Genomic DNA, 21971 nt, shown 5'->3' on the forward strand with positions numbered 1-21971 from the left:
AGGCGGCACACATAGTGGTGACAGCAGCAGGTACATTGGTCAACCTGGGAGTTGTTTCACGCCGTCAGGTACGGCTCGTCACACAGAAAGTGTGAGCATGGCGGGGAAACCTGGGAGTTGCTCTACAAAAAAAAGTAAGCGGCACATCCCAGTTTTGCCCTACTTACTGCATCTCTTCATCAATTATATACATTAAAAGATGCTTGAAGATGCTGCATGTACATAGTTCTTCTTCACACAGCTCATCAGCAGATGGCCTGGATGCTCAAACGCAGGATTCAGCCTCATGCTTTGAAGGCCTACAGTGGCTGTTGCTTGCTCACTAACTCAGGAGTGTGTCTGAATGGCTTGATTCCCTCCCCTGGTCTCTCTTTTGTTGTCTCTGCTCCTCTGAGAATACAGCAGCATACAGTACACATTTTTCATTGATTTCACATCATGAGCCTCAAAGGCGTAACGTGTGTTTCACTGGAAACTGTAACGGAGTAGAAGTAGGCGGCACTCAGGGAGACTCGCCTGTCTCTCCTGCACTGAAAGTGCCATAAAATTCTGGATTATTATATTTTTTAATACAGAAAAGAAACAGGGGGAATCATGAAATCACTGCCACACTCACGTCATACCTTATTTCTGTGGCAGGATCACACAAGTAAATATTATGTTAAAAATGATAAACTCATGACACGGACAGACTATGCACCCCTATGTTCTATAAGTTGTGCACTTTCATTGAAGATAGAAGGCGGGACATAACGCTGGGATGAATTTGATTGGATCGTAAGCTTCGCCAAAGCATTTTAATGCTTAAAATAAAATTATAAAATAAGCAAACGCCCCCTGCGTACAGAATGAGTCATAGGACATTTGAAACATTTTACAGGATTTTTGATTTATTGAAATATATGTGGCAGATATAATTGCAGATGAATGAACATTTAACATAGGAGCCCTGGATTTAAACAGGGGACATGTATTTTTCATTTCATGGGGACTTTAACAAATATTTACTTCTCACATTGCTGCAGTGGTGTAGAAGTGCACTCAGGGATGTGACAGCACACTGTCACATCACTGTCAGGTGAGGATTCAGGTGCAACAGATCACGCTTCAAGACATGCCCATCGGTGATGGTAAAACTAGTACGCTACTATGCTCAGTTTCAATTGAGCTCATGTGAGCAATTTGCAGAATGTAAAGAAAAAATCTACTTATTATTTTAATCTGTATCATGTGGTCTCACATGGGCCTGAGGATGACTGGGCTCTACTTGTGGGCACATTAATAGTGACTGACGGGCATACACACAAGAGAAATATATGAAGCTGGTGGACCAATGAGCCTCATTTTAGCCCCAGCTGGGTCAAACTAATGGGCCATTAATGCCAGTGAATAAGTAACGCAGTGACTCAGTGACAGGGTTTGTCTTTCAGAGTAGATGGTGAACTTAAAACCATCAGAAAATGGTGGTTGTTCTTGTATTTTTTTTTTTGATCTCTGAAAAGCCTGCTGATGCTTGAAACATGAAGAGAAAGGAGAGACAGGCGGAGACGAGACAGGAGAGGAGGGGGAGGGGGAGGGGGAGGAGGGGTGGGCAGAGAGACAGAGTGGCCTTAGTGTCTTTTTCGGGCACAAGGCCTTGCCATCTGACACCTGCCACTGAGTGGGCACGAATCCCCTGTCCGCTTGGCAGGAAGTTAAGGCCAGCGAACAGGAACTCAAAGGAGGAGTGTATGCAAATCTCAACAGCCAAAGGAAATGGGTGCCCTTAATGTCTGTGTGGAGGCCAGACGAAAATGGCACCTGCTTCCCTCACAGACGTCCATTTAGAGGACAACAGTACCATAAAGTCTACATATGAATTCCTGTTTGGATGTCTAGACTCTGAAACAAGTGCTGCTTATGACATGACTGTCTAGTTGAAATAAAAACCCTGAAACTAACACCAGTTAAAGGCTTTTTCTACCCCACATTTAAACTGCATCTCTATAGCTAGTCCCACAAGCACTCAGGAGAGGCGGAGAAATAAAGTTGTAGCTTATTTCTCTCACCATGACATCTGTGAAGGGGTTACATTTCAACATAACTCAGTCAATTAAATTATCCTACAGATTAAGGTCAGGCATTATTAGGGACATGGTTGCTGTGAGTGAAAGGTGGATACTGTAGCTTTCTGCTAACTAATTCAGTCACTGAAATGAACTTCTCGGCCGTATTGTAGTTGTTTTGGGGATTCTGTCATCCGAATACCAGAAGTCAGAGCTCGTGTTTGTTTTTAGCAGGTATCAGCGTCTGTGTTTTTATTTTTGGACACACAGTTGGTGCCAGAAAGCGTTGTGTTCTTTTAGCTTCTTTACTTAAATAGAAAAATTACAGCACCCGTAATAGAAACTCATTCGGTGGAAAAATGATGGTTACCTAGCTTATTCGCGAGCCTGCTAATGAATTACCTACAAGCAGGGGCAAGATATTAAAGACTTCTGACTTCAGAAAACGGAAAGGTGGCCGATAAATTGAATAATTCAAGGCATCAAAAAAAAGTAGAAAACTGGGGGAGCCAGTAGCCAAGCAGATAGTTTGCATGCCCCATGTACAGAGGCTGCAGTCCTCAAAGTAGAAAGCCGGGGTCCAAGTGGCTATGTATGTTATGTATACAATACGAGTTGAAGGAAATCAAGACACGAGTTCATACTATCTTGCAATACACCAAATATATAATAATCAAGGATATTATTAGTTCTACTGCAGCCTAAAAGTCTCAGCCTCTTTTGAAGGACGTGAAGAGTAGCAGAGGAGGGAGAGGGAGGGAGGGAACGGTTAAAGTTAAGAGTGAATACTGATGAGCCAAGCTATAGAGAAACACAGACACACAAATACACAGACACCAAACATCACCAGAGTGTGCAGGTGACGGCAGAGTATTCGCTCTTCAGCCACAACTTCAACCCTGCAGACAGAGCTCTCATTCAGCTGCCTTCAAACGAGACGCTCTCATGTCAACATCGATGTAAAACACAGAAACACAGGGCCGAGACATTTGCAGCGTGTTGTTTGCGGACACAACAGACACAGTATACATAGGAAACATTATGTTGTGCGTTTTAATTACCATTTATACATATCAGCATTTCTCATTCCCAAGTGATCATGCAGCTCGGAGGACTTAATAAATGGTTCTTTATGCAGTATTTCTGTGTTATAATCATTATTCAAACAAAAAGAATTGCTTTCACTGTAAAACATATGCACGGCCAAATTAAATATGCATGAGTTTCACACACTAGTCAAACAGCAAGCGCCAAATATACATGTGAAAGAGCTCGACGTTATTCTGCAAGCAAAATCTTTCTCTAACAGCCCATGAAGGATCGCAGCTTTGTGCAGTTAGAGACCAGTAAAAAACCTTAAAACACGAGAATTAATAGCTATTCATTGCCTGTTTAAGAGATATTCTCAAGCTGACATTTACCAAATACAAATAACTAAGTCATGCATTTGATGAATATACATTGTGTAGTATGCATCTGCAAAAAAAAAAAAAGCAGATGTAGGGTTGAAAAAGATGAAACACAAAGGCATCTTTGTCTCTGCAACAATGTGAAGACACACTTCACATATAGGGTTCTTTAAGCCACTGGGGCTTTCCTGGGAAATGCAAAGGTGCAGATTTTTTTTCCGCCTGGTCATCACTTTGATCGCTCTCAGACTATCACAGACGATCCCTGCCGGAACCGCCTTAAACAGGCCACAATCAATTCTTCCCTAACCAGCCTCTCAGCCCTTTTTACCCCAGGCCTTTTGAAAAAGAGATGCAGTAGTGATCTGAAACTGTGAATAACGGTCACTCATTCAGATGTGCCATGAACAACGGGTCACTGGATGCGTGAGCTTTCTTTAGAGCCGAAACCTGATCAGTTTTTTTTTTTTTTTACTGTTTCTTTACCAGAAATAAAAGACAAAAGAAGACTTTTATCAAGCAGCAATACAAATGAACGCATCAGCGTATAAATGTCCTACATACAATAAGATTTCAAAATCTATCCTTCTAGGTTGAGAAGGGGGAAATATAGTTGGCAAAATATTGTATTTGAATATTGGAATGGGCAATTAATTTTCTGAGATAAAATGTCCTGTTATGACCTGTATATGTTTTTCCATTCACTTCCACCGACAAATAACATTGAATGACTATGTTACTAACAGTATGCAGTTATTTTTATTGCTTGTTTCTTAATTACAAGTGTTTTAATCTCAGCTACTGTTATTTTAATTCTTTTAATTTTTACAGTACATTCAGAAAATATTTAATTCTTTATTAGGGTTGTTATTTATGGGAGGTTGTTGTTTTAGGTATATTTATGTTATTTCCTGTTACACTGCTGGGGAGCTGGGATAACAGCCTTTTGTCTTTAATGCAGATAAATTGGAAAATGACAAGTAAACAGAATATTGAATCTTAACACATATCTTTCTGGTGTCTGTGGGGTGTGTGCAGGTGACTTACCATTGACCGTGAGGTGCACCCAGCTGCCGTTGTGGAAGGTGTCGTACTGTTGCTCCAGCATCAGGACCCTGCATTCGTACCAGCCCTGGTCCTCGGAGCGAACTGGGTCAATTTGTAAGGAGGCCTTCCCATGCAGAGAGGCTCTACCTGGAGACAGAGAGAATAGAAAATACATTAATAAAATAAAAAACTGACTGCCAATCTGTGCAATAGGTCTGTTCCTGCTTTTTAAGAAAACCTGCTTGCTCTTTTTCAGCCCTCCTTGTTCACTCCTTTTAAAATCACACTTAGCCTCATGGTCTCTGCAAGACATCAGTCATACAAGAGCAGTTGGAGGTTAAGTGCTTTACTTTAACTTTTTTATGATGTACTGGAAGTCTTTAGCTTCTAAAGAAGTCCCTTTTTGCTATTTAACAGGAAACTGATTTCTGAAACTGAAACAGAAAAATGCATTTCTTTTAAAGATTTGTTAAAATAAGGGATCAAATATGTTCTTCCATTCCTACATTACATGATGCTTCTCCCAGTTCCTGTCATTTTCTGCAGAGATTCAATATAGCAGGGACCACCTACAGCAGTCTGGAGCATTTCCAAGCACGAGATGGAAGGCAGGAAAACACCAAGTTATCCAGTCTCTCACAGAGTTAACAGAGACGAAAACACTTACTATACAGTCATACCCACGGACAATTTAGAGCCTTCACTCAGACCAACTTTCCAGTCTCTGGACTGTTGGAGGAAACAGAAAAGAGCATAAAGCACGGACTCCAGATGCAATCCAAACTCAAAGGAAGACGAGCAAAATAGTAACATAGGCTACTTCTTGTTATCTTGTGATTTTTTTTTACATTTGTCATTGACAATACCTCAATAACTTTAGTACTAGGACCAACACGCAAGTTATAACCTCGCTCTGTCTGGAGAAGGGTTGCCAACCGTCCCATTTTTACCCCGGATGTCCCGTATTTAAAACTAAATTAGTTGAGAACTAGAATCTTAAACAATATGCCAAATAAATGTTTTATTTTGTAAAAATATAGTATACAATGATCTTTGATGATATCCAGTATGCATATCCCATTTTACAGAAAGACTTTATAATGAGGGCACTAAATAGTCTTGAATTGTGGTTAAATTTATACTCAGAGGAGGCTCCTCCCCAGCTTACAGTCCCTATGCTTGGCGAACTTTTAACTAACCATGTCCTAGCTTCATGAGTTATAGAGAGAGATTGGAGTGGTGCCCATTTTCTCATCTCATCTTGGCAAGAGAGCATAAAAAATATAATCCTCAAAATGTTAAAGTATACCTTTCACAGACTGAATGTCTCACTAAAGCATCCTAAATGAAATACCACCAACCATCATATTTCCAGTACTGGGATTTATACATAAGGCTACCTTGGAGTCATATCTTCAGCTGAATTAAAATGAAGTGTGTCCGAAATGGAGAAAGTCCAGCCTTCCACCTCACAGAAATCATCTATTTCTTAAAAAACGCTTCCTTCTTCAAGGCTCAGGATAAATTGGAATTCTAAAAGTAGGGAATCACAAGGGGATGAGAGAAGTTCAGGAAACCAGGCATGGTGAAATCTTCAGCTTCTAAGCTGCCTGTCTTCAAGCCTCCAGCCGGCTGCTCACATGGCTGCCTTTGACAGCCCAACAGACTAAAACACTCGCTGCTGCTCTGTCTGACGAGTGTTCTCAGATGGAGCATTTTTCCAAACTTTGATGTGTAGACACACTGTAAGCACTGTTTCCTGTTACTTTAGACTGAGCGTCAGGCAAATATATCGACGATGAGGGCGGGCTGAATTGCTCTACCAGCACTGTGTATAAATGCAATAGATAGATACCCCAACCCTGGGATTGCTGCCATAGCTTTGGTAGAAAACTGATAGAAGCAGGAAATCAATACAGCAAAGAGGAAGAGAGAAAAGTGGGGACTGCAGTCTTGCAGTAAAAAGGTAGCTTGTCTTTAAAAAGTCAGGTCTATTTTTGCCTGGGCATTGAAGTGCTGAGTGGGGTGGCTGGTGGTGTGAAGGGTGGGGATCTACCTCAGCTCGCGTTTGTCAAAGAGTGAGACGGTGCTGCTGTAAACAGAGTTAACAGCACTGTATCCACGTCAGGCCTCGGGCCCCTGGGGCATACACCACTTACACAGTACAGGGTTCTGTCTGCTGTGAAAACAGACCAGCTAACACCTTGTTCAGATCAAGTCACGAGTTTTGTCGGATAAAAAAGGTTTAGAAAAACTCTAAAGATCCATTGTGAGAGAGTTGACAGACACAGTGTGCTACACTTTATGGGAGGATAAAATGATATGCAGGGTTCAGGTAAAACCTCTTTCCCATTCTCTTTCTACAGCCACTCCCTGGCGTACGTTATTACACACTCAGTACGAATACTCCACAGACACACACTCAAGTTTTGGACACTGAGAATCATTTTACTTACAAATTAGCAAGATTTTTTCAGTGTGGGAGCAGTTTCTTGATTTGAGGCTATGTGTGGAACATGTGTCCATGACATTCAAGCTATTAAAAATTAAGCATACAATGCTGATGGAAACCATCATCTATCACACAATGATATAGCCTCTGGGAGCAACAGCAAAGGTTTGGGGGTTTCCTGTGTAGCCATTGGTTAGAGACTTCCAGCTGACACTTACTTTTCTGTTACTTTTGTTTGCAATCTGACAACATGAGAAGCAAGAAAGGTGTTGGTGTCTAGATGCAACATAAGAGCCAACTGTTTGCTGCACTTGTATGCAGATGTCCGTTTAAAGAAATGAATTAAAGGAAAATATTTGTTACGTAATCACAGAAGGGTTCCGGGGATTCTGTGTAATCCCTTTGGCTCTGAACCTAGCCTTGTTTCCTGTATATAGCCAATTCCATTTGAAACATTACTGGATGATACTACCTGGTCTACAAACAAACCATAACAATTTTTAGGCCAATGATTGGTTTAATAGAGCAAGAGGGAGAAGTATATAGTATAACTTTAAAGATGAGATGGGTGACAGCATCTTAGAGTATAGTATACTTTGGGAACATCCAAGAAAAGTTTCATTTGTTTGAGTTAAAAAGAAAGCCATTGTCACAGGAATGATTTCACTGAAGAAGAAAAAAGAAGAAAAGAAGAAATTGATGGTCTTCGCTGGAGATTGTGAAAAAAAGAGTGGGAGGAGAATAATGTCACATCACTTACTTGATGCATTTGTAAAATAAAGAAGGCTGTGTTGCTATCTAAATTCTTAAGAAAAAAGAAAGAAAGATAACCGATAACTTCAAACTGTATCAACATACTGTACATGAATATACTCCATCTGGAGAGCATCTCCTAAATTTGTCTCAAAGATCAGTGATAAGCGGGCCCATCAAGACACATATTAACTTGATGATTTTTCTCTCAGTATGATGACCTGCTAAACAGCTGTCACACTGGGGATTTGACTTGTGAAGCTTTCATGCACAGTTACCCTACAAATTGCAGCCAACATCAACTGCCCCACTCTCAGTGTTCCTTTTGCTCTTTTTCAGCCCCGCAAACATTTTTACACCACACCCTCTAACAACAGCTAAACAGTATGAGACTGTTTTTAATGTTACTGACCTAATTTGTCTGCACTTATTTCATGTAGAGACTTCATCTAGGGTGCACGATGAAGGAAACACTAGCAGCAGTAACGAGCTGAAAAAAGACACACTCACAAAACAATTGCAGCAAAAGATCCACAAATAAAGAAGCCAGTGAATGTACTCATGTCATCCATGGAAAGAAGCAAAGACAACCCAAATAAACACTCAATAGACAGTTTATTGAGGTAAATCAGGCAAAGGCTGCATTGAAGTATCATCTGAAGGATACTTTTATAAAGAAAGAGGCACATTGTGTTTATGCAGGCAAATGCAGCTTAAGAGAACAAGAAATGCATAAATGTTGCAAATCTATATATTTATCGAACAGGCTCCATCTAAAGATGGTGCTGAGAGAGATATGATTTGGTTTTCAACAAGCTTGTCCCAAAGCGGGACGATCTGACACTTACATTTCACAAGCTGCACATCTGAATTATTGATTGCATCATCACTTGAGCGGGCACAAAAATAGATGTTTTTAAATGTTGTAATTTCCATATAGCTGCAGGACAAACCGAACGAAATGGTTGGGGATAGATTTGAGTCTGTGAGGAGTTGTAAATTTCCCATTTAGCAGTGAATTAAACAGGTCAAACAAACAGATATAATGAGGGAAGAAATATTATCTTCTCTTTGAAGACTTTTGAGTTACATATTAAAATGAACACACCGACAGATTCGCAAAAATGAGTATGACTGGAAATTGAACAATGGTAATGCTCACTTACTCAGACAAAATGTTTGCCCTGTAGATGGATTTCCAGTAATTAAAATCTGCAGGCTGAAAATATTTGGATTCATACTGTAAGTACAGTATTGACAGATAATCTTCTCTGGTTTGGCAGCAGCTGTTTGTTGGAATAAAATCACATTAAGTCTAATTCACCAATTTCATTCATTTTGAGCGATAACAATTCATGGGAATAGTCCAAATGAGCTTTGAGACTGCAAGGCCCCAAAGAGAATCTCCAAAGCCTCAGTCCAGTGTCATTATCACACTGTCACCACGCACATGCAATCCCCAGAACCGACTTTAATCTATGTAATGAGAGCGGCCATATTCATGTTGCATCTGTTCACTGGTAATTCCTCTACAGTGGACTTGCTGCCACATGGCAACATCTCACCGTGGAGAGTGATGCTGTTTGAAAAGCGCTGCTCGCTCCGTGCTGCTCGCTCGTCAGGAGGCTACAGAAAACAAAGAGCAGCATCCAGCAGTTTCTACAGTGGCCACTACAACATAAAAAGGAGGGTTCCCCAGACAGTGAGTCACCGACATTAGTCCTTTTTGCAGTAACAACCCTGCTTGTAAAGCCCACAGGGAGGAATTACAAAAAAATTCAATATAATTTACACCACTTTCAGCCTATTTATATAAATAAAAAAAGATAAATCTTTAACGTCCACATGAAAGGCTGCTCACTCCAGGGAAATGAATCCTCCAGCTTTTTGACAAGCCCTGCTTTGCCTTTTATTTCACAGCGTATTACCAGGTCAGGCAGGAATTTTTGTACTCGGTAAAGAGGTGAGAACAGGGAGGGATAATTCTGACCCCATTCTGACAGCTCGCCATCTTGTCACAGATACCGAAGAAACATCAGAGGAACCAATTTCCTGCTGCAAGAAGCCTGTGTGAAAGCAGAGGCAAACATATTGTCTACGCCAGGGGAGAGAGGTTTAAAGGTTGTGTGAAGCTTCTTTTCAAGATGAACGAAAGCATACATTTATTGTTATCCTAATTTTAAAGCTACTACAATCAATATCTTCTTATTAATAATGGATCAAATGTGATATTGGGTGCTTCACTTCTGAGATTGTAAAACAATTAACACTCAACTTTAATAGCATTTTTCAATTCTTTGTTTTAATTTTAGAGTACCTTGAATTATTTTTACTATTTTGATATGCCGTGTCCAGACTGCAAAAAATAACAATACATAAAATCAAATTTTTCTTATTTTGTGATCCCAGGCTCTAGACCACATAATGCAGGAATTTACAGTGAAAAAAAAAGTGCTCAAAAAAACTTGTTATTACCGACTCGGTACCAAAAAGCAGATTCAAAAGTTAGCAACTATCGTATCAAATCAAGCAGCATCATGGTTTGGCAACTATTTGTCAAACAGAGCACAATGCGTGCAAATGGCAGGATCCGCCTCTTCCTTTTGAGAGATCTCAAAGGGGATGCCCCAAGGTTCGATTTCAGGGCCCATTTTATTTTCTGTTTATATCAATAACCTGTGTGAAAATTTGTTGAATGCCATGTATAATTTTTCTGCCGATGACAACATCATCTTTTGTTGTTCAACATCTGTTGCACAAGCTTTTGAGTTTCTGCAGGTAGCATTCAATGTTGTCCAAACTCGTCTGAGGGAACTAAAGTTGGTCCTAAACAATGATAAAACAAAGCTCATGTTGTTTTCTCATTTAAGAGAAGTACCAGCTAATGTCCCATTGATTCTAACTTCCCAAGGAAATCAAATTGAGCTTGTCAAAAATTACAAGTACTGGGATTTTCTTATTGACTGTGAGCTGTCTTTTAAAGCACATATTGCCAAATTGGCCTCTAAACTCAAGGTGAAGCTAGGATTTTATTGTAGAAATAAATCCTGCTTTTAGCTCAGAGTGAGGAAACTTCTTGTTTCATCAACCATTCTTCCTTTGTCTGATTATGGAGCTGTGCTGTATATGGGTGCCTTGCCAAATGTTTACAGTCATTGGACACCGTGTATCACTGTGCCTAAAGATTTGTGTGGTTGTAGACACCTTACTCATCACTGTGACCTGTATACGAAATCTGATTGGCCATCTTTGAAGGTGCGCAGGTATATACACTGGCTGAGTCTTATTTAAAAAAGCTCATTTTAGTTTAGTTCTTTCGTATTTCTGTTCTAACCTCCAGAGAACCAGAAGCAACTATGCCTTGCGTTCCTGTGATGATTTTAAACTGTCTGTTCTTAATCATGTAATATTTATTATGACGTGTGCTGTTGCCCTCTTAGCCAGGTCACCCTTGTGAAAGGGATCTTGGTCTCAATGGGTTAATTACCTGGTTTAATAAAACAATTAAAAAAACTTTGAGTTATTACTTTAAAAGGACACTCAAAACTAGAACTAATGGAATCATATGTAGTGATCAAACTCATATGAAGATTATAGATTATATTCAGTTATTACTTTTTTTTTTGTTACATCAATTTGCATTCATGAGTGTAAGATGAATAACAGAAACAAGTCTGTAGCCACTGAGTGTATGTCAGTCTTTGTTTACAGCCTGTCTCATATGCCCCCAGGTGGCCAAACAATCAGTTAATGCAGGTTTAATACATCCTGTGAGTCAATCTTCAATTAAATGGAATTCATTTTTGTGTTACGGCCTCATACAAGCTTTGATTTTCAAGCTGTATTTTCATTAGATTACCTTTGCTCCTCTATATGTACTACATGTCAGGGTTTGATATATTGTATTGACTCTGTACTGTACGTGCCCTGTGCTGCATTGTCACCAGACCGTGTAGGTAGGAATGTATGTACAATGTAGTCGTAAATTGCTGAGGTGCAGTTATTTCCCTCTTTGCAGATGCACAGGCCTGAACGCAATGTTCAAAATGAGACAAGAGCAGTACAAGAAACCAAGAACCTCTCAGTACCTGAGGGCCTCAGTGAACTGTACCAGGCTTTACACTTACAGGCCAAACCACTCAAGTCCCATTCTGAGGGAAAAAACACCAGATCCAGCTGAATTTGTGGGTCAATCTTCTCAGTGAAATAGGATTGGCAGGTATGTGGACACAGCACATTTGGACAGTGATACGTTTAGCTGGTTGAAAGAAACAGCTCTGCTTACAGACATAAGCTTTAAATTAGATCTGCATCAATGACGGAAAGCTATACAATGTTAAATCATGAAATGATTAAATAATGATTATGGCTTACATCTCAAACGTTTTTGAAGTTATATTTCAGTACTGTATTCTTCAGATTGATACACTTTGAATGATGTATTTACCACAGTTTGAGACCCACGTCATATTCTGATGTAGGGACATCATTGTTAGGGTTTCACATATTGTGGTTAGAAATAGAGATGCCAGTAATAGAGATGCTTAAGAAAGTAATATATGTTGAAGCAGTCGTGTTGGTCGATAACATGGTCAGTAAAAAAAGGTAATACTTGGTTACAAAACTTCACAAATACATAGTTGTGTTTTAACTGTTAGCTTTGGAAGTTAAAAGGAGTGATGTGACATTTTGGGAAAAATTCATATTCATTTTCTAGCCGAGGATGTTTTGACAACGATAAAGTACGTTTAGCATTATGGGAGCAATTTGAGGATGTCAGTTTTTGCTACACAGCACAGAGGCAGATTCAGGGATAAATCCATCACAATATTCTCCAAAGATGAAGAGATGGTTTGACATAAATAGCAGCATTTATGCCAACATTTATCAATCATTTAACAAGGTCAACTCTTATTATGTGGAAGCTAATTAGTAACATTAGGATGCAAATGTGCAAAACATTGGATCTGGGGGAAGATGTAACTTTGAGATAAAATACAGACTATGCACCACAGACAGTGCAGACTAAGGGGGGGATTTTTATATTAAATGAACTCCATTGGTTATACTAGTGCTGTGTGAAAAGGTCTTTAGATTACATGGATTATGTGTGTTTCAGTCTCCCTTTGGCTTGCATTTAATGATGTCCTTCTATCTTTTATAGTCACTGTTGAACTTTGTATCTCCCACTGGCATAGCATAAACAGTCCAGCTGATTTACAATGCTTGGAAACTATAGAGGTCTTGACCTTGGTTCCTTCCGAGATGCTCCCAATGCTTCTTTCAAGATGCTTACTCATTAATTTAAAAGTTTTAAACTGAATCTGTAAGGGACTTTTCACAACGTCTCTGCATTCTTGCAGAGCTGGGTTGTTATGCAGCGTCTTAGCCACATTCACAGCTGCCTTACCAGTGTACTCTGGATCCACATGAGGCGGGTAGAAGCGGAAGTTGATGAAGAAGGGAATAGGCACTCCAAACTTGAACCACTCCACCACATAGGGAGGCTGCTGGCCATCCAGGGGAGGGGACACGTCACACCCCAGGATCACGCTCTCTCCGGCGCGCGCCGTCACAAACCGGGGCTCCTCTCTCACTCCGTGGGCACCTTAGAGACACAAAAACAGGGAAATTCAGTGTTTATCTAATAAGACTGTAGTCTGACATGCAATAGAACAAGGTGTATGCGCAGAAATCCTGCTGACAAAGCAGAAAAATCTCATTGCATCCAAGACATCCATGGCTAATTTACAAAAAATAACTGGGTGGCTATTGCAGGTGACCGACTTTACTACTACACAGCACATTAAAACAACATTTAGCTTAAGCTATATTGAAACCTTATGGCCCACATTCTGAGTCACCCTGCACATGGGTAAACCCTCTCCCTTTCATCAGCTCTCCTCATCCTTCCACAGAACAGCCTATAGTCATCTGTCACCTGCATCTGTTGGTGAGTGTTTTGTGGCTCTGCCTTACTGTACTATAAATGAGCTGCCAACCGCTTCCATTGATCATCTCTGGCTGCTGCTCAGATAAGCTTTACTATGAGCACCACCAGGCCCTGGCGTTTAGCCACCAATGTCCAGGCACGCTGCCGAGCGTTGACCTATCAGATGACTGAAAGGTCGGCATACCTGCCTCAGCAGAACGCTCACTCTGGGAATGGATTTTCTCCAGCTGCCACCCCCGCTTTCATTGAACCGGCTGTATCTCGGCCGTCGAATCGAGCATGACTACCCACCCTCGCCCAGAGGGAAAATCGCTTCGGGGATCAAGGGACATGCTGACGTATCACTCCGGAGAAACACCAGCTGAATAACTTTCAGCTTTAATTAGCAGTGTCATTTGCATTAACAGGATAATTTTTACAAGCAGAACAAATACATTGGGGCTTGAGGTATTATGGGCTCAAGCTGCACTGGTGCAACTATATGTAATGATGATCCACCACCATCTCTACTATATGACATGTGACGCGTAACTCCACTACTATCTGTGGTAACTAGTACTATAACTAGTTACTTTTTTTAATTAAATTACGCCATTACAATTAAATCTAAAAGCACTCGTTACTTTCCGTTAAATAGCCTACAACTGCGTGAGATTAAGGTTTATTGACACAGATTTGGCGAGCGAGGTTACAACTTCTCTGGTAGAAAGAATGTTGAACGCAGTACACACACACACAATGGCTGATGATCATTCAGTAAGATAGTAGTAACTAGTACCTAACTAGTTACTAAGTATCAGAAACTAGCCCATCACTGAACAGCATTGTGCCTTTTCAGCTGTGTACAGTGGAATCAAAACCAAAATAACTTCTTCTTTCTGAAACTCCTCCCCTCAATACCATATCACTTAATGAATGCGATCACCAGTTTAATCTGCCTCATCCTGTGACAGGTTTAATCCACTTTACTCGTTACAGCCCGCACAAATTCTGGACCGAAACAGAGCAGATTTTTATCAAACTACACTTTTTTAATGTAATGGTTTAGTGTGTCAGGGCTCATCAGAGCTGGAAACTACTATTTCTATTTGTCTGGGGGGAAAACAGTTTTGCTGCTTATCATACTACTGAGCAAACCAAACCAAACATGTGCTTGACACGATGAAATGATGTGACCACTCAACAGCCCTTGTAGGTCTCTAATGGAACAGCAAACAAATACAAAAAGCTGCTGAATACTAACCTACAACAGGATTTATACCCTAAAAAAACACTGTTATGAGTTCAACATCACACAGTGGAAACTGAATGACAACTGTAAGCCACAGAGGCTGTGCCTTAAAGAAGGAGCACAATTACATGCACTTATTTGAAGCATTCAAAGCACACTTACAGTACAATAAAACAGCAATTCTAGATTTTTTCATGAAAGTTCTATTGAGGAGAGATTGATTGTTTGCTAAGGCATAGGATAGCATGTGAAAAATCAGCTAAAAGACGGATAATTGTTGCGATGAGCTTCTGTCTGTGTCCTCTCTGCTCTACCTGTACAAACCATAACCTTACAAAACTGGTCAAGGCAAACCTGCCCCATCCGGTTATAAGCACAGCAAAATCAGAAATCTGATTAACTAATCCTTTCAGGATTGCAGAAAGCCTGAAATTCACACCTGAGCATGCTCCATTGCAGCCTCATTTATAACGCCTTAAAAAAAGATTATAATAACCCATTTCAACACCCCATCCAGGGCCTGTGCCAAGGCAAATACAGCACAATTTTCTTGTTAAATAGTCTTTTAAGAAGTCCACTCAATTTGCATTAAAGATCAGTGAATATTAGTGTGAGTGCCTTAAAGCAGCAGTTCAACATTTTTGGACAAATCATTTTATGCTAAAACAAGAATATTACAAATGTCTATGTGTCTTTAATGTAAGGATAAAGCAGCTAGTTAGCTTATAGCTTAGCACTAGGGCCTGACGGATATGGGATTTTTGGGTCCGATACAATATTAGGGAGAGAAAAAATCTGATACCGATATATCGGTCAATAACTTTCTTATAATCACTCAATCAGTTAATCCATAAACAGTCAGTAGATAGGAGGTACACCTAGCTAAACCTGGTACATCCCAATACAACAGTAACAGTCCCGACAACCGGCAATAAATTCATTTTACTGGCGTGTTTATGGGGTTTGTCCACCAATTGTTGTAAACATGATGGAAACACCTTTCATTACAACACTATGCGATTGAATAGCACAAAAACATCAAAAACACTGCACACCATCCATCCAACCACCCACCCACCAATCACCCAACCTACAAACCTACCATCCAACCACCAACAACCCAACCCACCATCCAACCACCCAACCCACCATCCAACCACCAACAAACCAACCCACCATCCAACCACCCAACAACCCAACCCACCATCCAACCACCCAACAACCCAACCCACCCACCAATCACCCAAACTACAAACCCACCATCCAACCACCAACAACCCAACCCACCATCCAACCACCAACAACCCAACCCACCATCCAACCACCCAACAACCCAACCCACCATCCAACCACCAACAACCCAACCCACCATCCAACCACCCAACAACCCAACCCACCATCCAACCACCCAACAACCCAACCCACCCACCAATCACCCAAACTACAAACCCACCATCCAACCACCCAACCCAACCCACCATCCAACCACCCAACAACCCAACCCACCATCCAACCACCCAACAACCCAACCCACCCAACCACCCAACAACCCAACCCACCATCCAACCACCAACAACCCAACCCACCATCCAACCACCAACAACCCAACCCACCATCCAACCACCAACAACCCAACCCACCATCCAACCACCCAACAACCCAACCCACCATCCAACCACCCAACAACCTTTTCCAAACACTTTCAGAAACAATTGAACACTTCAACTTAAATGATATCATATTTTCAGATATCATGAAAATATAATGAAATACAGTATTATATATACTATACTACACCGAATTACTTTTTTTTAACTAGGTGTATTTACGTAAAATGAAGATTAAGATTTACTTTATTGATCCCGCAAGGGGAAATTTTTTTACATAAAAGGTAAGAAACCCAAAATTTCAGTACAGATATACCAAGCTAGTTATTACTGTAAACAGTTTAATTATTGGATAGTATCTCCACAATGAAGCTCTTATCAAAAAGAGTTGCAGCTAAAACAGTCATAGAAAAACAGATAGCTTTACAGTGTGGCAGTTTTCAAGATGCATATCAGTCGACATTGATGTTTTATACTGTTAAATAGTGCTTGAAAAATCTGGTTATAATCTATGTTTACAATCAGAAAAAAAACAGTCTGGTACCAACTGGTTTAGATAGGGTTGTTGAGGAAACAGAGAGTGTACCTGAGCAGGGGTGTTGGATAACTTCTTATTATGTCAGAGCTTTTGTCTTCATTTATGACTCTACAGTTGTTCACTATTGCTTTCATTAAAAAAAAACAGAGCAGGCTGGCATCTATAATGAAACACACTGGACACATTGTTTGGTTTGAGTAAGTAGAGTCACTTGACATGAAGCACAGGCGGCTGCACACACCGTGCATGCTGCTGAAATCCTTTGTTTTCCCTGCAGACAGTTCAGGTTGCAGAAGTTTAGAGGCTCGTGAAAAGACTCAGAGAAAAGACTTTAAAGACTAAGATAATATATTGGAGGGCAAATAATTCTCCAATTTCTTTATGGGATCCTCATGTGAGGACAATCAGTGCAGGCTTGGTCACCGCTTTTGCCTTTTTCATTTCCTTAATGGAGACAGGGTGACCCAGCAGGGTTTATGGGGGCTTATTCGGGAGAAAAATGAATGCTCTCAACAAGAGATAAATGTTCTACAAGGGTCCATGCTTAAGATCTTCCAAATAAAAAGTACTGTAGATATAAAGGGATCAATACAGCTAGTGGATGATGGGTAATTGAGATTGCTTTGGCACAGTAAACGTCAACTGAACTCAACTAAAGTTAAAACCCTTTAAATACACAGAGGTAGGAAACTGTTGACTAAGATCTACATAAATCAACAGATAATAAATCCATGCAGCCAATATGTTTTATGTATTTATCCTCAGATCCTAGTTGATTTACTGCTATGGTCATATATTCCTGAAGGGTAACAATTCAGACCCCTGTCATCTATCATCTATATGGCAGGTTCTTCAGGTACAAAAGCAAAATACACAGAGAATCATTCCTCATTGTTTGGCAAAGGTTAAACCAACAGGGCCACAGTGAGTCTGGGCTACATCTAACAATAAATCTGATGAATCACATGATGGTTTAGTCTCTAGAATGTCAGAAAATGAAGCAGTGACAACTGCTGACTGGCATCCCGAGTGTCTGAAGTCTATAAGTTAAATGTTTTAAGACCTTATTTTCTCATATCCTCATGGCAGAAAAACTTGAGGTATTAGATATTTCAAAAAACACGATGAGTAAATTATTTAGATTGAGAATGTGTCTTGCACAATAGCCGGCCCACATTAAGCACATTAAGTTCATATAATCAAGAGCCATACGGGTGGCTGCAAACAACAGAGGTCCAAAAAAACACAAGAGGCGACATTTACTTAAAAAGATTTTTGCATCATGTCCAACAAGACATCATACATAGTGATATATTATATTTAAACAATTTAGAACTGGGTATGTAAAGACAAATACTAATAAATCACTTTCCAGGCTAGAGGAGGGGAAATCAACAAACCAAGATGCATACAAATCAAACAGCCTTTCAGATTTTTGTTCTTCTGTAGAGTTAATATTTTACTGTTTCATGGAACATTAACTCCTGAGTTTTTCTAGTTTGTACAGGACAAAAGACAGACTGGACTAAAGAAAATCAGACAGCTCACACTATCGGTTTTCCTCCTGATTATTTATGAATCGACGAGCTTCAGTGTCCAGAGGAAGAAAACTCTCAGCTGTGCAAATAAAGACAATTCATTATCACTTTATCAGTGCCATGTTTCTTCAAACTTTAGTAAAAGCTTGCCTTGAATTATTTAGAGCAAATGGTTTAATACATGCCCTTCTTATAATAAACTTTTTATAAATGACCGTTATAGTTGCTGGTAGTTAAAATGTGTTGGAGGCAGAGCCAGCTCCTGTCCAACGCTACCCTTCAAATATAACTAGGCTCTCGCAAAAAAAAAAATAGGATTATTAATTGATAGCTGATAGCATGGTATTATTCAGAAATTAGTTGGTTCATGCTTTACAAAGCCCACGTTATATGTTGTTTTACAGTAAACAAGACGTGATTGGGGCACTATGTATGAGTAATGTAATCTCATAAGATTCACATGATTATTAGGAAATAAATCTACATTATCACTGTCAAACGGATGAGGAAGTAGACTTGGTCTTGACTTCACATAGTGCCTGATTCTGAATATGATCAATACAGACTGTTTTGGTTGTTTTTTCAAATCCATTCATTCTAAATCTGCAGGACAATGAACCATTTCGAAATGTGTGAACATGTTATGAAGTACATAAGTTAAGTTTAATTTGTGAACCTTTTAAGTTGTCTCAACCAACACTGAAGGAAGTCCTCATAAGAGACTAAAGTTTATAGAAATGTGCAGATTTTTGCAGACTCCCCGAGTCAAAAATGAAAATGAATTATTGTTTTGTTACTTATTCATCAGGGTGTTTTACAGTAATTTGTGAGATAAATTTAAGTCATCACAGCACCAGTCAGTGTGGAAAAAAACATCAAAGACCGACTAAAGCAGCCAAAATAAATGCACAATAAAGAAAACCAAACCAAAAACCAATAAGAGGCATCTGTTGAGGTCAATCAACAGCTGTGCCGGCCAACACATGAATCATCACAGCAGAACAGCAGGGGCACGAGGGGTTCAATCTGCAACAGAATTCAGCTCACAACATTTTTCAAGAGTCAGTGGCTGGCAAACAGCTCTTGTACCAAAAGCATTCTACACTGTACTTACAGTAATTCACAGGTTTCTACTGTAAAAAGATTTATGGCAATTTTGGGCAGTACTCATGCTGGCGAGATGGCAAAATGTTTGACAGTATTTGACGTCCATAACACACTGAACAATATTGTGGAAAGTCGGAGGGACTAAAATGAGAGGCAACACTCTGGGTGAGCATTGCTTGGATTTGTAGAGTAGGGTGACACCAGCACAATGTTTCTCACAGTGAAACCTAGAATCTAATATTTACCTCGTGCTTGGATTTGATTCAGCCTGCTGTGAGCGAGGATAAGTGTTGCTAACTGCAGCTTGAGATTTTGTATCGTATAAATCAGGCAGCTGTGTACGGCTCACAGTGATGAGGATATGAACGCTGCTTTATGCCGGACACAGCTCCCGATGTGGAGGATGTAATGGAATATAGACTGGACGCAGAGTCTCAAGGACGTGCAGCCACTGGGCTGGATGGGCCACTGACAGGGCGGTAATTGAATGCCAGCCTGCATGTGCTGAAGGTCACATCAGAGACTGGCCTGAATGTGTGTGTGAGTGTGTCTTCTGAATATGTGTGCATTGGTGGTTGTGTTTTTTTTTTTTTTTGAGTCTGTGTGTATCTGAAGTGAACATTTCTATTGTGATCATTTGGATGATAAGATGACTTTATAAAGAATTTATACAGCGGTTTATTCATTCAGTGAGTGCTGATACAGACAGTCCCTTCAGGATGTATTTAGCCTTCTCTGTGATTGTTGTGGCCTTAATGCCTGATTTAGCTTCTTAGCTTCTTAAAAATGTTACAATGCAAGTTACAATGTTTTGAGGCATTTTAAGTGACACACTGCACGTACACTATAGGCAAAAAATGCTTCAATAATAACCATTTATTTTCTAAACCAGCTGCTTGTCATCTGACATCACTTCCGGTCATTTTGCAGGTCAAGATGCCCGGTTTATCTTATTATTTTAAAGATATTTGCCCCCCCCCATTAGATATCACATCTGAAGAAAGACAGAAAATGCCCAGAGGAGAGAGAGGGGAATGACATGCAGCAACGCATGCCACGAAGACAACCACTTCTGCACATGGGCCGCGCGATACAGACACCAGGCCATCCAGCGCCCCCAAGATGCCCAATTTAATGTGTAAATATTCATTCAAATGAACAAAAATTGCCATTAAATACTTGTTTTGCACGGCTATGCCCATTTCAAGGCTTTTCATATATGCACAGGTTTAGATACGCTTTATTTATCAGATTTACGCTTTTCTAAACGAGTTGTGTAAGTTGGGCCAAAAGATTGAATACACATTGAGTATACACAAATAACAATCTGCAAAGGCCTATAAATGCTGCTTCTGGAACTGTTGTATAAAAGCTATATCACACTCTAGGCAGTGCTGTTGCACTGAATATCAGCACAGCTATTACACAGTGGTGCTGACATTTATTATAACAGCACGCCCACATGTGTGATGTTGATGAATGAAAGGAGGAGGAAAGAGGAAAAGTGCAAAAAAATAGAAAGGATAAATAAATCAGAGACAATAAATATTATAAGGTGTATAGTGTATGGTTTAAAGTAAATGTAAAACTGAAAGACAACAGAAGAGGAGACAGCTAATAATAGATTTAAAAAAAAATTATGTTAAAGCCACTTTGACATTGGCACTTCTGGGCACCGTCCATTGCACCATAGGGCTCAGGCAGAGGTCAGCTGGGTTTGTCCTGCTACTCACACAATGACAGTTTATGTATAATCTGCTCAAGGCTGCAGCCAGACTCTTAAAAACAAATCAAGTTCTGTAGGTTTATACACTGTCCGTGTTTCTATCTTCTTCTGGAAATGATCCGAGAGGGACATAGTGAAGTTTGGCCAATTTGAAATCAAACATCCTTTGACTCCTGACAAGTATATTTATTTATAGCTGCTTTCCAAATTTCACTTACCAACCAAGTTTCCCTCCTACCAGAGTCTCGACTCCATATCTATCTACCATCTACATATGGGCCTTTAATGTATATTTCTGATTGTGATGGCACCATGAAGCAAACTCAATGTGCAAAATGTGTCAACTTGAACACAACTGTTCCTGCTTCCTGGTTTAATTCAAGTTCATAAAGAGACGTGTGCCTGACCTATCACCACAATCCAGTCAGAACCAGCTCTCTGCTCGCAAAAAAAGACCTGTCTCTACTTTCACTGTTGTTTGAGAACAATCCCAGATAGATTCACTCTCTTCATTATTTAACTCTCTTTAATGGCAGAGTTCCCTTCTCAGACAAGCAATGCTCAG

The 21971-nt window shown here is 40.0% G+C and overlaps 1 protein-coding gene across 4 annotated transcripts in view; it reads right to left on the reverse strand.

Moving 5' to 3' along the window:
* igsf9ba (immunoglobulin superfamily, member 9Ba) overlaps window positions 1-21971 on the reverse strand; it is a 67240-nt gene that overhangs the window by 35011 nt on the left and 10258 nt on the right. For all 4 annotated transcript variants that reach the window (XM_065960327.1, XM_029281249.2, XM_065960328.1 and 1 more), the window contains exons 2-3: window positions 13117-13314; window positions 4502-4648 (exon numbers count right to left, since the gene is read on the reverse strand). In XM_065960327.1, the coding sequence (XP_065816399.1) occupies window positions 4502-4648; window positions 13117-13314 (345 nt within the window). The remainder of the gene's footprint in view (window positions 1-4501; window positions 4649-13116; window positions 13315-21971) is intronic.

The sequence above is a fragment of the Labrus bergylta genome, chromosome 11, assembly GCF_963930695.1.
Source record: "Labrus bergylta chromosome 11, fLabBer1.1, whole genome shotgun sequence".
NCBI classification, from domain to species: domain Eukaryota; kingdom Metazoa; phylum Chordata; class Actinopteri; order Labriformes; family Labridae; genus Labrus; species Labrus bergylta.